Below are 18,559 nucleotides of genomic sequence, written 5' to 3' on the forward strand. Positions count from 1 at the left end.
AAAGCTGTTACCATAAAGGTATTTTCTAGTTTAATTTTAATGCCAGTAACGTATTGGCAATCTACTTTTATTTAGTCGTATGGATACACAATTGATTCGAGTCGCTTAAAATACTAGTACTTATACTTATTAAAGAATTAGAGTAATACCCAGCGTTTTTGCTCGCTAAATGGTACTTGACTAAAAAGGACACGCTTTTATTTGTCAATATCGTATATCATTAAACGGAAAAGCTTTACCTATTCGAAACTTGTGAGGTAATGGGGTAGATTTAGTTTGTCAAAGGACTGTCTCATTTCAAACAAAGACAGAGAGAATCATACTATCTTTGTCTTACACTAGTACTAATAGCACCCAAAAGAAAAGGATGAGTATAGTTTTTTTTGTTTTATTTTTACTGACAATTTGGTTTGACCGAACTTGATATTTTTATTATTCCTGGCATAAAACGTAGTTCGGGTAATATAATAAAAAGCTTGATCTTATAATAGTACATTACGATACAAATTGCGAAAAGTAGGAAATTCGCACGAGTGGTGATAAATCGACACGAGTTGCGAATTACCTATTCGCACGTATATCGTACAACGTTTTACAGTACATAATTATGGCCCTTTAAATTTTCGATATAGGCACGTAAAGTGCTAATTACCGCACTAGTGCGGTAAAGTAGCACCAACACCATATGTACTGTAAATTTATAATGTATTATTATAATTAATATATATTAATATATAATTAATATATTATTATTAATAATTATATTAATTAATAAATATACTATTAACAAGTTTGGTAACAAATCAAATTATTTTATTAAATATTTTGATTTGTGTTTTTTTAAATATAAATGAAAAACTGTAAAGGGCCTTAGAGCCCTTAGAGCTGGTCAAAGACGCCTAGTCTTACTAAGATGGCATATAATCGAGAAATTCGGACGGGCACCGCCGTGGCGGGGTGGCCTAGGGGTTCATGGCATTAGCCGCGATAGCTAAAGACGCCGGTTCGAATCCGGCCTTCACCACTGGAGGGCTTCGTCACTTTTTCTTTAATATATGACATCTATTACAGTTTTTCAAATATACTATTATTACGTAAATTTTAAACATGTTTCCTATCTCTGATTTACATATTATTATTTAGTAGTTAAGTAGCTAACGTAGCCATAAGCCAAACTAACAATTCTATGGATAAAATTAATAATTAATAATAATTAACGAGTTTAGGTAGTACATACTCAACCACAACATTCCTTTAAAAAAATCAAATTACTACATATAGGAGCGTGTTGATACTGTTGATTAGCTGCGATCATTATATCATTATTAATTCATTAATCATTTTGCATGGCACCGTAAATGATACGTTCTTTACCAGTTTCAAGTATGACATAATATAAACGACCGGTCTGGCCTAGTGGGTAGTGACCCTGCCTGTGAAGCCGATGGTCCTGGGTTCGAATCCCGGTAAGGGCATTTATTTGTGTGATGAGCACAGATATTTGTTCCTGAGTCATGGGTGTTTTCTATGTATTTAAGTATTTACCTATATATATTATGTATATCGTTGTCTGAGTACCCATAACACAAGCCTCCTTGGGCTTACCGTGGGACTTAGTCAATCTGTGTAAGAATAATGTCCTATAATATTTAAAAAAAAAAACTATAGTTATTTAGCTACTAGAGCCTACGTTATATTTTATACGAAGGATAGTAATTATGAAACTTATTCACTATGCGTCAATTCATTTAAGTAGCCTTAGTATGGCTAGCAAGAAAAAAAATATGTAGTGTGTAGAATTGTACGTGAAAATATACTTATGCAAGCAAGCAAGTGTGGAAATAGGGATTTTTTTTAATACTACGTCGGTGGCAAACAAGCATACGGCTCGCCTGATGTTAAGCAGTTTCCGTAGCCTATGTACGCCTGCAACTCCAGAGGAGTTACATGCGCGTTGCCGACCCTAACACCGCACCCTCGTTTAAGCTTAAGGTTCACGAACGCTGTAAAGGGTTCGAAACGTCGGGATTTATTATAAATTTAATATACGCGATATAATCCGTTTTCATAGTTTTATTTCATGAGTAACTATCGCGGTAACCGAAGACAATATTATATGCAAATTAGTTGCAATCCATACTGCACTTAATTTACTTTAGCCTTGGAGGTATCCTGTTAGTATTTTAGCTATAACTATAACTAGATGCATAATGTACTGTATGGCCCTTTGATGACAGCCAATACCTGTCAAAAAATTTGACATACCTTTTAGGAACACGTTTACAGTTAATAGTTAGTTTAAGTATAAAATAATAAATATTAGCTTTTAATCTTATACCTTGAACATAAGTATCAAAATGCGTTAATTTTAATTTATGTACCTACAAATATGCCTGCACTCACCTCCTAGTTATAGTTTAGTTTTAAGAAATACTTGCTGTGCCCTAACAGGGTTCATGTGTGAACTTACCCTAATGTAATATCTATTTGTACCACATGATTAATATGCAATATATTATGAATTAATTCGTAGCCAAGTCGGAACTGATTTGAATGTAGTAAATGTTTAACTGTTAAAAAATTTGGCAAGCCGGCTGAAATCGTAGTTCCATGGACGCTCTGCTATTGATTTCTTATGTCATTTCTGACTGTAAAGTACATTAAATGGGGATAGTAACTGTCAAAATTCCCAACGATGGTCCGTAGGAGCGGTTTTAATTTATTTTTGTGCATGTACCTACAAATATGCCTGCACTCACCTCCTAGTTATAGTTTAGTTTTAAGAATTACTTGCTGTGCCCTAACAGGGTTCATGTGTGAACTTACCCTAATGTAATATCTATTTGTACCACATGATTAATATGCAATAAATTATGAATTAATTCGTAGCCAAGTCGGAACTGATTTGAATGTAGTAAATGTTTAACTGTTAAAAAATTTGGCAAGCCGGCTGAAATCGTAGTTCCATGGACGCTCTGCTATTGATTTCTTATGTCATTTCTGACTGTAAAGTACATTAAATGGGGATAGTTACTGTCAAAATTCCCAACGATGGTCCGTAGGAGCGGTTTTAATTTATTTTTGTGCAAATGTCTCAATGTTCGCTACAGGAATGCTTCGGAGTCCACTATTTCCGAAAAAAAAACACTTAGTTTTTGTATTTTTATATGGCTTCCCTGCATAGTTAGGACTTAGGAACCAACATCTTATCTATTTTCTCTTATCGTATGGGAAGTTTAAGAGCGCCATTTACACTCAGTTTTCCCGGTTAACTCCTATGAAAAAAAAACAGGCGACAAAAACCCATACATACATACATACAATAAATATAAACTTAAAAACTAAGTCATTTTGGCGACACAAGAGTTTTTTGCTGTGTCACCCGTTCTGGTGTAGGATTCGGCAAATTCCCACGTAACCGCAGAATTATAACAACCCTTCGGCCAGAAATCCGCGCTCGCGATGGTTTCCAACAGCCTTTATGCGTAAATACCAAAACCCTGCTCCCAATCAACATAAATTAAAGAAGTACCGTCAACCGGGGTGAATAGGGACAGCTGGGGTGAATAGGGACCAAACGTAAAGTGTTATTTGCCTGATAATTTCTTAAAAAATAGTCACACAAATTATATCATACGATTGAAAATAATAGTCGATTTTGTATGATACAATTTGTGTGGGTATTTTTTAAGAAATTGTCAGGTAAATCACATGTTAAGTTTTGTCCCTATTCACCCCAGCCATCCCTATTCACCCCGGTTGACGGTAAAAATAAATGGATCGTTAAACCCAAACGCCTAACACAACTGCATCGCACGCGCATGTCGCAAAGCATTGCTACACAGCAGTTTCCCAGGCGGCTTTCTCATGATCTTTATCTAGGTGTCCTAGGTTAGCTGGGTCTTGGCGGCGCACGAGTTCGCGCGGGCCCTTCGATAGCTGTTTCAGTTGGGTAACGATAGATGGCGGTGATATCAATTTGGAAGTACTGAAGTTCGATTTATATTAAGGACTTAATCAATGGAATTAAACACTATGTTAACTAGATGTCGAAGCAACAGCGAGTTCGCGTGGGCCTTTCGGTAGCTGATTCAGTTTGGTAACGATAGGTGGCGTTGTTATCAATTTCGAAATTGGAAAGGAATTAATATCATTAACCTAGTCAATGAAATGAAACTCTAGGTTAGCTAGATGACGAATACATTGAGAGTTTGGGTAGGCCCTTTAGTAGTTGATTCAGTTTGGCGTTGCCAGATGGCAGTGATTTCAGTTCAGAATGAAGTTTGAATTTATTTACGGGCCTTAGGTTGTCTAAAGCGTGGGCAAGCACAGACAGACGTACGTTAGAATTGATTACTAATTAATTCAGTTTGGTGTAGGTAGATGGCGGTGAGCTCAATTTCGAAAGAATTTTTTGTACAAAGAAGTTACTGTCACTTCGTAAGGTGTAAGATAAATAAATAAATAAATATTATAGGACATTCTTACACAGATTGACTAGGTCCCACGGTAAGCCCAAGGAGGCTTGTGTTATGGGTACTCAGACAACGATATATATAATATATAAATACTTAAATACATAGAAAACACCCATAACTCAGGAACAAATATTTGTGCTCATCACACAATTAAATGCCCTTACCCGATAACAGTTTTGTCAGTATTTTTCACGTTTGGACAAGCAACATCAACTAAGTGCTTGTTAAGCATATATAAGCTTTCCGTCCATCTGTCTGTAGATACCCTTTATCTCGGGAACGGCTGGAGGTATCGAGTTGAAATAAAAACCATATACTCAGGTCTACAGTCCCTTGAAGATGTGAAAAAAATCAATCTTGTAAGTTAACGTAAAAAAAACATACGGCCGTTTATGCCGCAAAAAACGTATATTTCGATACTCAAGCGAAAGGCCTTTGCCCAGCAGTGGGACACCATAATACGTTAGTAAAAAAAATATCGTCTTGTACTACAAGTAACAGGAAAAATCTGAAAACTATAAATTTGTAAAAAATAAAATAATAATAAGAAACTTGTACGGAACCCTCGATGGGCGAGTCCGACTCGCACTTGTCCGGTTTTTTTTCATGGAGATAAATACACCTAACCTGATAGTACACATACCTACACCTATAGTCCAGTAATACAAAACTGTCTCACGCAACCAAACCCGTTTACTGCAACACAACTGAACTTGAACTTCAAACGTGCGCAAGCGACTTATTTTTTGTTTGCCAATGGAACATGAACTTTATTGTTTATGTCTGTGGTTCAGAGTTGAACTGACTTGTAACAGCGTAAGTGACTTCATCTTAAATGTAAGATCCTATTGAGATTTCAAATGAAATAGGTACTTAATACCTACTTACATATACAACGTCTCTTAATATCGCCCTAAGTGCATAAGCAAATCGCTTCGTAGACAAACTTGTTAGTTAGTTATCCGTGATAGATCATAATTAACAACCTCGAAACAGTTTAACTACTTCTCCGTAAGTGATAAGGATTCTGACTGAATTTTTAGTCATATTTTTGCATTTTTTCAATAACGATTTCTTCTGCTCTATATGTACAGTAACACCGAGTTTTGACTTCAAGATTTTTGACCACCACATAAGTATGGAAAGGTAAAACTTATAAGATTTAAAAGCACACTTCGCACAATCAACCAACTGATCAACGTTAAATATTCAACGGCAGGCTGTCAAACTATAAAGACCCGTCAAACTTTTCATACAACCGGCCATGACAATTACGCTTATTGATGTTCTTTTGAAGCCATTTTATCCGGATTTACAATAATTGGCTTTTATATAAAATGACCAAAACAAAAGAAGATAACCATTCCCGTCCTGCGAGATGGCGCTGACCTTTCTAGAAGTTTACGGATGCAGGTTAATTATACTTTACTCCAATCTTTACTCCATATACACGTTAACGAACTTTAAACCATATTTCTGGGAAACAGAGCTCAAATTGGCACACATTTAATTATAATAATAATCATAGTGTTGTTTTTCTGCCGGTGAGTAAGGTTGCCAGAGCTCAATAAGAGGGGCGGAGTGTTAGGGTCGGCAACGCGCATGAAACACCCCTGGAGTTGCAGGCGTCCTACTGGTTCAGGCAATACTGGTTCTCTGTGCCAAATCTATACCTTACTAACTTATTTCGTTCGTCAGACAATTCGGTGAAATTTAAAGAAAAAAAATTAATTGAAAATAGCCTTGACCATATTTCTTCAGGCAATCTTATTTATTTATGTTTAGGAACATATTTTCTTTCATAAAATATAAGTTTCATCCGTCAGACGTATAGGTGAAGGTGAAGGTCGACCATATATAACGTATCTTAGGCTATACGCAGAACAACTGAACATATAAGTAAGTAGGTGAACTAGTTTTATTGAAGTTGTTAAGGCTGCATATAAAACAATATAATTTCAATTCATTAAGAGGGACTTAATTTTTTTTTTATAAAAGCATAAAATTGTTTTTCTACTCGTCGAGTATAATCTGTGTATTACAACTTCACATGCAACACTACAACCTTACTCTTTTCAACGTTGGATAGTCTATGGCACTTCCGACTCGAGCATAAGAATTTTATCGATACGGTTTAGTCAATTATAAAAATTTTGAAAATAGAACTTCATACATTTCGAGGAGACTCGATTCAATGCATCTGCTTTGTGATTGGTTGGCCAACAAAAACATTTTATTTTATGTTGCAGTAGAAACAATTTCTTCATAAGTCAGAAACGCGCATGTGACACCCTTCATATAGCAACATCCATACCCTACGAAAACCACTTAGCGTTGCTTGTTAGTCTCCATAGGCTACGGTGGCCAAAATCGAGACAAAAACTGTCTTAAAATTGAATTTAGCGCGGAGCAGGTACCAGGGCCTCATGAGTTACGAGGAGGTGTCGTTGACCAACCCGCCGGGGGCGCCGGGCCCGGCGGCCGAGGCATCGGTATGAACTGTATGAAGGTATCGCGGGCTGCGGCAGCTTGCGTATCTTAGCTGTATACTTTTGGTTTGTTTACCTATATGATTCTACTAGTTGAAAGTATTATTTTTTTGTCTCGTAGAAAAAGTATTGTATACAATAGTGATATAATCAAGCTTTTCAATCTCGTACCTTAACTTAAGCAACTCAGCAAGCTTCGTTGCTTAAACACGGTACTCGACTGAAAAGCTCTCTATTATATCACGATTGTATAAAATACTATTGTCATCTTCATACGGCACGTGTGTATGTTGCTTAAAAATAGTAATGAGCGGCCGGCAAACGGCCGTCAATCTGCTGTCGCAGGGCGAGGTAATTCGAGTCGGGGCGAGCGGTGCGTGGCCGTTCTGTATAATAATACTATTACTTATTCTGTGGTAAGAGCAAGACGAGAAGGGAGCAATATGTACCTATACACACTCGTTTTCGGTCTGTCTCGGGGTGTATCGACGAGTGTGTACAGCTGGCATCAAATGCTTATAAAATACTCGGACCGCTAAACAATGGTTGGCTGGAAAAGATCGCACGTTAGCGATAAGCCTGTAGCTACCTCTACCTAATTGTCTTTGTTTGTGTTTCTATACATTGTATTGTATGTGTGTGAGGTGTGCAATAAAGTTAAGAAATTAAGAGTATTGTACATATTGTAAAAATAACCTCTTTTTTTATTCGATTAACTAATACACTCTGCTGCTATGTATAATTTAAAAGTGGTTGCACATCAACAAATAAGTATGTGCTTAATCAGAGTATTTGCTATCCTATGAAATATACCTAAGAATTTTCACTCATCAATTTAATTGAAATGTAGGCGTTTTCTAAAATAAATATTGAAAACCTGATTCTTTCTTTCTTTCTTGTCCTCATTCTACTCAGAATCGACAGCATTCTCCATCCTGTCATTAAAAGAAGATGTCCCAAAATGTCCATTCCATTACGTCACGTTTTATATTAGTGTGAATTTTTTTTTCATTTGTATGTGCGTGACGTAGTGGGATGTATAATTTTCATACAAATTTTTGGGACATTTTTTCATCATCAGGATTGAATATGCTAGTGATTCTGAGTTGAAAGAACCCAAAAACACCAGGATCAGTGAGAATCAGATATTCAATACCTATACATAAATATATGTATAGTTGATGACAGACAAAAGTTTCTACCAAAGAGCGGAAATGGCACGAACATGAAATAGGGTCCCGTTTTTACCCTTTGGGTACGGAACCCTAAAAAATGAAGACGAGTACATTATTAAATGTAATTACACATCTCTCGCCGCGGTACGCGCCCTTAAGTGGAATAATAAAACACGTCTGGCATTTCGCTCGGCTGGTAGCAACTGGGTTCTGTTCGCCTTTAATTATTATTATCGTGTACGTTGAGGAAGGAATACCTACAATATCCTCTTGCCCTTGACAGGTGTCAGTGATCCTGTGAGAGCCATACGGCCCAATAGGGGATATTACTGCAATGTTCTGCCACCAGAGTGCAGGACTAGCCTTTTTTGTAAACCATAGAGTAACTTATACATACTGTACCTTTAACAGGTTTTTGACAAGTTTTCAGAGATAATAAAATATGACATTTGATGCATCAAGGCGGTTTGCTTACGGAAGATCCGAAAATTCGCTATTTGCTTCTTTATCGCTCGAATGTGCAAGAGTGACAGATGTTAGATAAAGAAATTTTCTTGTTTCACGATAGACCCTCAGAATGTGGTAGTGGCGCCCTGGCGCCCCCTACGCAGAGTTTCGCGTAATATTCCCTATTGGAACAATGCTACGATACGATACTGATCTGCCAGTGCCAAAAGTGACATTTCTTCAACCAAAAACGTCACTTTTGACACTGACAGATAATCGCGGTATCGCATCGGTGTGACATCTTATAAGCATTGTTCGAATTCAACCGATAGGCATTGGATTATGTGGCAATATTGACAACTCTATGAAAAGCTTGTGGCATTGAAATGTCTAATAATGATGAATGGCTGGCTTGCTGCCTTTTTAAGATGGGGCTAACGCAAAATTCTGTGGCCCTAGTGAATAAGGGTATAGTCGCCATCAGATATATCGGAGCGGCCAAGGTACACAAAAATATCTAAACACGCAAGTGAGCTTCTTGGCCGCTCCGGTAAATCTGATGGCGACTGTACCAGTCTCGGGCAGCGCAGTTGTAAAAGGGCGTAAGTTTTACGTAACCCTTTGAAAATTTGATTGCATTTACACGCTGGCTGATGATACCATTAAGTTAGTATTAAAATATTTAAAAGTGTTCGATTGAGCTTTTGTTTAAATATTTCGGTAAATGCTTCAAGAAGCAATTATCGCAATTATGTGCAAGACAAAAGAAGAAGAAATCTCGAGTTAACTCAATTACACAATGCATCTAATCATTCTAATCTAAACCACACGCATGCACGAATGCATTTAATTCTCTTACGCAACTCTCAAAAAACACGCATCCAACATGGCGCCTCGTCCATCATCTATCAAAATGCGCGCGCATTTCCTGCATTCCCGCGATGCTACTTTTTTAATTTCTTTTTTTTTTAAGGCAAAGATCATCCAGTTTCCAGCCAGTTTGTTCTATATTGGTCTGATATATAAGCTAAACGGATGCGTTGGGAGGCATCAGTAGCCTTCGACACGCAAGATGAGAGTTCTGGTCAGTAGTTTTCTTTGTCTATAAGTGTTTTTTTAAGTGTAGTGCGGGGAACAAAGAAAGTGTTTTTGGATAGCTTAATATAGATTCAGTGCAGTATTAAAATAGAGATGACTTACTTTGCTTCTGTTTATTCTAATAGACCGTTTTCTTTGTTTTAGTTATAAATAAATAATTTGTATAGTATTCATAATCAAAGACATTAGGAAATAATATATGAAAAGCCCTGAAACTGGTAAATTCAAAATTGGTGTATGCGTTCCTTAAATTTTACGATAAAAACATAATTTATTATAACATAACTTTATTGCGACATTTGTGTGGTTGACAGTTTGGACTTTTATACACATTTAAGAGTATTTAACCTTTTTTGTTACACGTCCAGCAAAAAGAATAGTGTATAGAGAGTTATTGTCATAGTAAAGTTTGTAGTCACAGTAAATTTACTACTATTTATCGACAAAGGATTAAAACTAAAAAAATGAAAATTTATAAGAATATCAAAAAAATATTGTATATAAATTATGGATAAAAAAATATATTTTAGAACGCCATATGACTGACTCATGTTCTTTCACTGATATATGTTAAAATTATTAAATATCAAACGGTGTCGCCAACGCCATCTACCCGAGTATAGGCCATCAGATCGAGTATAACTTTATCTTAATTTCCGAGGCACGTTTTTTCCTTAGACTTTACTTAATTATCTTATACGAAGTTACATATATCTTTCCGTCCAGCGTTTCATTATGCTTAATATTATTTATTTTTAATAATTATTCCTACAAAAACGGATTTGTTGTAAAATAACAAAGTTTAAGTGCGCTAAATAAGTTTAAAGTCAGACCAAGTTAACTCTGCATGGCATTTACAATGACAATATGACGTATATAATAACACTCCCTCACTTTGTTCTATTCAAGTCAGTGCAAAGTATTAGAGCGTTTTCACATTGTCCGATCCGATATCAGATGTAGGATCCTACATGGTAGTCAGGCACACTACAACAAGCATTATGCCCACACAATACACATACGCACACAAACAAACATTGTCGGTCCGACAGCTGACGGTGGGCTCCGACATGGCTGAATTTATCGGAAGCGCCTTCTCTATGACAAAAACAGCTGCAGAAGAGTGCCATTGGCATTAAGTCCGCCTTTTTTGCATTATTTATCGTTTTTTTGTAATAATGATTTATTAAATGCATTAATAAATCATCTCATTCACTCAAAGGTTAACTGGAAGAAATCCCTTAAAGGGATAAGTTCGCCTTTGTATTGCCTATCCTGTGCCATATTTGTGTTCTGTGTTTTGTACAATAAAGAGTTTATACACACATAAATACAGATACATATCTTACATATGCATACATTTTACTTCCTTCCGATATCCGATATCGGATCGGACAATGTAAAAACGCATTTTTTTTTTCTTAGGCGGACTACTAGCCAGTGAAATAGACACATCAACTTACTTGTAAATTAAACTAGACAGTTACAAAGTGCGTGCGTGACCACTAAATTAAAAACGGGCGGATTAACATAAATCAATTAATCAATTTTATATCAACTCGGCTTTTAAAATGGTTTAAGAGTTAATTACTCTTGTCTCATACGATAGCATTAACACTTAGTACAAGTACTTATGAGGGTGAATTGCAGAAAATATGTACCTTTTGGATTTCGTTACTAAACTGAGAATAAAATGGAGAACCGAGCTTGCCGGTTCTCCATACAAACGTAGTAACGCTCTCATTTTAAAACGACTAGCTAGATTGCTCTTGAAACTTTGTACTTACAATAGGATAAGGTATATCTAGGTCTGCAATTAGTTTATGTAGCTTCAGATACCATAGTAAAAAAAACAGAGAATTTAATTTTTTCATACAAAACTTGTTTTTGCTCTATTTCGTGTGTTTTTAGGGTTCCGTACCCAAAGGGTAAAAACGGTACCCTATTACTAAGACTCCGCTGTCCGTCCGTCTGTCCGTCTGTCTGTCTGTCACCAGGCTGTGTCTCGTGATCTGTGATAGCTAGACAGCTGAAATTTTCACAGATGATGTATTTCGGTTGCCGCTATAACAACAAATACTAAAAACAGAATAAAATAGAGATTTAAGTGGGGCTCCCATACAACAAACGTGATTTTTGACCGAAGTTAAGCAACGTCGGGCGGGGTCAGTACTTGGATGGGTGACCGTTTTTATAGTTAATGGTACGGAACCCTTCGTGTGTGAGTCCGACTCGCACTTGGCCGGTTTTATATACTAGAGCTATATAAACTAATCACAGACCTAGATATACCTCATGTCATTGTATGTGCAAAATTTCATTTCAATCCAACACGTAGTTTTAAAATGAGAACGAAACTCCGTTATATGAGAAGGTGAAATTCGGCCAAGCTTGCCGGGGACTTATGATTTTCCGCAAACAAATGTTGTTTAGTATTATCTAACATTAGCATTACTTGCGTGTTGTAACTGTATTTCTTTGTACTTACTAATACGTTTAAGGTGGGGTTGTCCAGAACCATTAGAAACGGTTTGATTCATATTAAAATTGGCGTTGATATTATTCTACAAAATGGGTTTACCAGTAATTTAAGTTTTTACTTTCAAATTGTGTTTAAATGAGTGATGCCTAAAGTAAATACCTATTACCGATACGTAATAATTATACGTTCTAATAGTTATTATTGGACAGAGGAATACAAATTATATTAACTTCTGCGAAATTAAGAACGATTTTATTAGACGTTAACAGTTTGCATTTATTATAAGAATTTAACAAATGTTTACGTTTAAGGCTGCCTTACCATCAGTGATGTGCGAGGATGCGTAGCGAGGGATGTTTGTTAAAAAATAATAAAACCACTTAATTTACCTATCTCGCTGCGAATCCTACCATATCTCTTGTGGAAACACAGCCTAATCCTGTAATATCACTTCGATGGGCCGGAATATAAACTTAAAAAACTGTTTATCTATGCACACATTTGCATTTTTTGTCATTTACTTCGACAGATCCTGTCCGCGATCTTCGCCTGCGCGGCCGCAGCGCCCTCGGCCCCTGTGGTCGCCATAGCCCCCATCATCTCCGCCGCCATCCCCACTCTATCCCCTGGAGACCTTCAGGCCGCCGCCATAGATGCCAAGGTCCAGGCAGAAGACCAGGCTCGAGCGATAGCGGAACAGGCGAGGCTAGCTGCTGAAGTAGCTAGGGATCAGGCTAAACTGGCTCTGGCGGGTCAAAAGGTGAGTCTTTAGCTCAATAGGGTTTATCTCAATGAGCACAGCGGCAGTCCGCTATACTCACACTGTCTTTTGAGGACCTGCAGGCCTCAAGGTTCAAGCGGAAGACCAGCCCAGGGCTGTAGCGAATCAGGCCAGGCTGGCTGCTGATGCGATTAGGGATCAAGCTGACTGAACTGGCTTTAGGGAGTCAAAAGATGAGTGTAGATGCTGGTTTTGTCTTACGAGCACAGCCCCCCGACCTCTAATCTTCTGACATTCCTACATTATCACGCCCCAACGGTGACAGGTGCGACAATTGTCGTCTCACTGTTACTGACGTCATAGGCCTCCATAGGCTTCGGTAACCGCTTACCATCGGACGGGAGGTGTGCTTGTTTGCCACCAACATTATAATAAATAAATAAAACTCCATTATATCGCAAATAAATAAGTACTTATTTTGCAAAGCTAATGGCCATTGTCACAAGAAACACGACACAGAACTCATTTCCTGTCAAGAATTATCGAAAATTCTTTTAAATCTTGTGACAATTGCCATCATCATCATCATAAACTTCGCACGAGAAATACCTGTTTTTGCCGATATAATTAAGTTCTTTTTAAATACATAATACAATGATGGTGGAAAACAGAAATACGGCCCGCCCGATAGTAAGCTGTAACAGCCCATGGATGCCTGTGACGTCAGCAATAGTGATATTTTATAATTGTCGCACATGTCACCGTGGTGAAATAGTGGCCTGGGAACCAGGCTCGGGCAATAGCTGATCAGGCTAGGCCAGCCGCTGATGTGGCTAAGGACAAGGCTGAACTCTTTTGATGGTCTAAAGGTGATCTGCCTCAACGATCAATCGATCGAAGCGAGAGGCGTCAATGTTAACCTGTCTTAGTGACCTCTCTGAAATACGTAGCGCGTGGTGACTATAAACACGGTGTAACCATAAAAACGACCAACCACCATTAAAAGGATGACATCATCATTGGCCATAGGATCTTGACAGATGATTGTTGCAGCGACAGTTAATAGACTGCCGTGGCAACAATCCAAGAAGAAGAGGTCTGTGCGCCGTCGGAGATCGGAGGTGCGCCACATCTTTTCCTGTTGCTGTAAAGGCCAATCGTAGCACAAGTGTGCAGTGCACAAATCCCACCTATAAAACATTAGTGCCTAACGGTGTCGTAAAGCATTTTTATATGACAAAGTATTTAAACTACACAAGAAAGACCAGAACAACGTACTAGGAATTCCAATTGTTACTTTTCCTAACTTTCCCAAAAACGAAGACATCTATAAACCTAGACCTAAAACTAGTCTGTCTAACAGCCTTTAGCCTACGCGGTCCCAGCCCCCGTCCTTGCCATCGCCGCTCCAACCTCAGGGGACCTCCAAGCTGCCGCCATCGACGCCAAGGTTCAAGCGGAAGACCAGGCCAGGGCTATAGCAGAACAGTTGAGGTTGGCTGCTGAAGTAGCGAGGGAGCAGGCTAAACTGGCGTTGGAAGGACAGAAGGTAAATGACTATTCTATAACTCTAGTTTAGCTGCTATAGAAGTCAAGATCTAGGTGGAAGACCAGGCGAGGTTAGCACCTGATATACTCGTAGCGAGAGACTAGGCTGAACTGGCGTAGGAAGGACAGAAGGTAAATTACTAATCTATGTTGAACAATCGGGTTCAGGCTGCTATAGAAGCCAAGATCTAGGTGACTATAGCAGAAGAGGTTAGCTGCTGGTATAGCGAGAGACTAGGCTGAACTGGCGTTGGAAGGCCAGAAGGTCTGTTCTGTGTTAGGGTCCCTAGAGACCTTTGGAATGTTATAGACGCTAAAGTCAACGTGAGCAGTCAATTGTAGATCAGGGTGCGTAGCCAACATGACAATCGTTTACGCCTCGGCGAACGAAACGCAACTGTCACTGTCGCACTATTATGGAAAAGTGGTAGAGAGACACCTTTGTGTCTTGCGTTTCGTTGTCGTAGCGCAAGCGATTGTCACCTTGGCTGGGCACCCAGCCAGGGGAACCAGTGACTAGCTATACATGTTAAACTCTAGGGTTCAGATTGCTATCGATGCTATAAGTCAAGCATATTTTAGCCTAGAATCACGTTTTACTTTAAATTAATCTGATTTTCTCAAATTGTGACACTATTGGCCAAAAAACTTACGCGATATTTGCCAAAGCCCTCCCTCTCTCCCAAGTGAGATTTAGTGAGGTTCGGCTTGACCCTCTCCCTCTGATCCTCTCACGTACCTAATTCATGGACCAGGCCTGTTAAAAACATATTACATAACCAAATTTTTATTACAGGAAAAGGTGGAAGAAGTGACTTCCATAGTTAAAGAAAACAACGAGGAACTATTCTGGAACGTAGAAGACAAGAAATGGCAAGCTGTTGACGCAGTGAAAACTATCGAAGCGAAAATTGACGGCGCGGTCACGAACAACGCTGAGGCTTTAGCGAAAAGTGTGATTCCTGTGGTAGCTTCTTTACCTTATGCTAACCTGGTGTACGCTCCTGGATTAATACCGCTGGTTAAAGAAGAAAAGATAACTAAGACTGCTGATAAGGATAAGATAGAGACACCGAATTTGGAAGGGCTGGCGTTGACTCAGGGTATAGGGTTGGTTGGAGCCCCGTGGCCCCCCCTGACGTTGGTTCAACCGGGGCTGATAGGGGCACCCCTGCCGCTGCAGCCTGTGCTCACGCCAATCATCAAACAATGGTAGTTTAGTCAGTAGGCGGAATAAACGGTGATTTTTATGTGTTCTTTTATTATTGTCCCAATAACACACTGCCATATTTTAACCAAAAAAAACATTCAGCATTTATAATTGCCAGCAGCCTAATCTCGAAATATTCTCACTGATATCGCTCCGTTCCAAATACCGTAAAACGTGTCTTCTTTGTGGAGAGCCCCACAGGTTATTTGTGCTCCATAAGGTTTTATATACGAAAACTCATGATAGTAACTACTTAACTAGTGATGGTGATGGAACATTACCACAATTTTTTTTTATTTATATTAAATTTCGACATTTGGAACAAAGTAGCACATTTTGCGGTAACAAAATAAAACGCACGAAAAGCGCACGCACAATTAGAACTTTTCTTAAATTTTAGTTCGTGTTTGCGTTGATGTCTTTTGTTCTCGAGCAGCCAAGTTAAAAATCTGTCCGACAAAGACATCAACGAAATAATAAATTTATCAAGTGAACATTATAATATACCTAATCGAAGTAGAATTTTATAGTTTACTAGCTGTGCCCGCGGCTTCGCCTGCGTGGAATTCGGTCTGTGTCAGTAAGCGGCTAATTCACCCCTAATTTATCTCCCTGTCCCCTGGAGACAGAACTTAAAGTAAAGTTGACAGATGGATACGCTAGAGGACTGTAGTCCAGATAAAATATTTTACAATTAGGTACCTACCACCAAAGATAGATATAACTCCGTAATAGATGGATACAGTCTAAGGAAAAAACGTGCCTCGAAAATCACGATTCTCGATCAGATGTCGCTACTACCTTTTGCCTACTCTCGTATAGAGGGCGTTGACGGTTTCGTTTTTTATTATTTAGCAATTTTAACGCATATCAGTGAAAGAACATGGGTCAAAATAATAAAAATAATTAATGCAAATAAAAAAAATCATTTATCCATATTTAAATACATTTTATCGTATTTTTATAAATCTTCATGTTTAGTTTTAAAGTGTGTCGATAGATTACAGTGAATTTACTGTGGTTACAAAATTTACTATGACAGTTAAGTACAGCTCTATAATATTATATCCTCTTTGCTACCACTAAATAAAATTACACTCCAAAATTAATATTTTTTTTGCCCTTATTAAAATTTTTGACGTGGATTAAACGGCATAGAGTAGTAGGTGTATATCGAACGATACAGTACCATTTTTGTATTTTTACGTCCTTGACTGTACCTATGCAAATCGGGTACACTACATAATTCCGAATTTTAGAATGTCGAATTTTATCATTCCGATTTTTAAATGCTCGACCCATCAAAATTCCGACTATCATAATTACGAATGATGAAAATCACGAAGATTTATATTTCCGAAAACCCAAAAAGCCCAATATTGTAAATTCCGAACTACATAATTCCGACTATAACAATTACGATGGTGGCAAACACCGAATTTAACATTTACGATTTTCAAAATCACGAATTCCGAATTAACGTGATTCCTATTTTAAATATCCCAATTTTTAAATTTCCACTTTTCTGGCAACAGTTCGTTTTCTTGGGGGTCGCAGTTCTAACCTAACCTAACCCACTTTTCTGGCAACAGTTCGTTTTCTTGGGGGTCGCAATTCTAACTTAACCTAACCCACTTCTGGCAACAGTTCGTTTTCTTGGGGGTCGCAGTTCTAACCTAACCTAACCCACTTCTAGCAACAGTTCGGATTCGCAGGTTCGCAGTTCTGTCTAATTTATTTATGCCGAATTTTTATGCCAAAAATATTTTATGCCGAATTTAACATGATGCGGCACGACAGGTACCCGTAATAATTACTAAAACGTGAGTCTTCATTTGAATATCACGGATTTCATTTTTCCGATCTTGTAGAAAACCAAATTTCTGAATACCGAATTATTTTATTTCCGATCGGACAATGATTTTTCGGAATTTAGGAATTCGGAAAAAAAAATATTTTCGGAAAAGTGTAAAATCGGAACTTTAAGCTTTCTGTCAAGTGACAATCGGATTTTAAGTTTTCGGAAATAGCACTTTCGTGATTTTATTCCATCGTGTAAATTCCATCCAATTTAAAAATCATAATTTTGATATTTCGGACTTATAAATAATCGGGATTATGAAAGTCGTGGTTATAAAAATCGGAAAAACGTATTTCGAAATATTTGGGTGTTCCCATCAAAATCATGTCATCCAAATCGGTCCTCCAGTCAAATCAGTCTAAGCATGACGCCGGCGGTGGGCAGCGTCTGCCCCTTTTTTTTGTTTTCGGAGTGGGAAATGCATCTGCCCTTACGACTTGTTGATGGTCATAGCGAAGCAGACGCTCACGTCAGGATCTGCGCCTACATATGTATTACGTACGATGTATTTGTGATCACAATAGAACTCGCGCTGGCTTGCCGTTTCAGCCGAAAGCGAAGCGACCTGCCTGGCTAGAGCGCCACTGAGTCTCTCACCTTGGTTTTTCTCAGACTCCTGCCCTGCCCTGCCCCTTGTGGCCGCAATGCATTGCGAGACTTTCGCGAACGATTCGATTTTTTTCGGGAAGGCATGGTAACGCGTTTAAGTCCCAAATCGTTTGACATTTACTGAAAAATGTTTTTTTTAAAGTACCCACCTTCGTGACCATTATTAAGAGGAAAGGGCACGGCCGCTTCTCCATGCAAACGCAGTCTCCATTTTTTTGGTTAAAAACTACCCTATGTTTTTCCACGGGACTCAAACTATTTCTTTACCACATTTTATCTAAATCGGTTTAGCGGTTTAAGCGTAAAGAGAAATTAAAAAAAGGTTTTCATATTTTTTGTGTTTTCACTCGGGAATGGTGTCATTTTGATATCATAAATGAATTCGGCATACCCGATTTATACAAAAACGATACCTAACTTGGCCTAGTAGCTAAAATGATA

The 18,559-nt window shown here is 38.1% G+C and overlaps 2 protein-coding genes across 2 annotated transcripts in view; one reads left to right on the forward strand and one right to left on the reverse strand.

Moving 5' to 3' along the window:
* Positions 1-18,559, reverse strand: part of LOC134752913 (WD repeat-containing protein 7) — a 162,002-nt gene that overhangs the window by 66,267 nt on the left and 77,176 nt on the right. The gene's annotated exons all lie outside the window — the stretch shown is intronic.
* Positions 9,544-15,688, forward strand: LOC134752860 (pupal cuticle protein PCP52-like). Its single transcript, XM_063688628.1, has 4 exons — positions 9,544-9,673; positions 12,699-12,929; positions 14,254-14,439; positions 15,235-15,688. Exons 1-4 carry the CDS (start codon positions 9,662-9,664, stop codon positions 15,652-15,654), a joined length of 849 nt encoding a protein of 282 aa, XP_063544698.1. The 5' UTR covers positions 9,544-9,661; the 3' UTR covers positions 15,655-15,688.

This window comes from Cydia strobilella, chromosome 25 (genome assembly GCF_947568885.1).
Source record: "Cydia strobilella chromosome 25, ilCydStro3.1, whole genome shotgun sequence".
Lineage (NCBI taxonomy): Eukaryota > Metazoa > Arthropoda > Insecta > Lepidoptera > Tortricidae > Cydia > Cydia strobilella.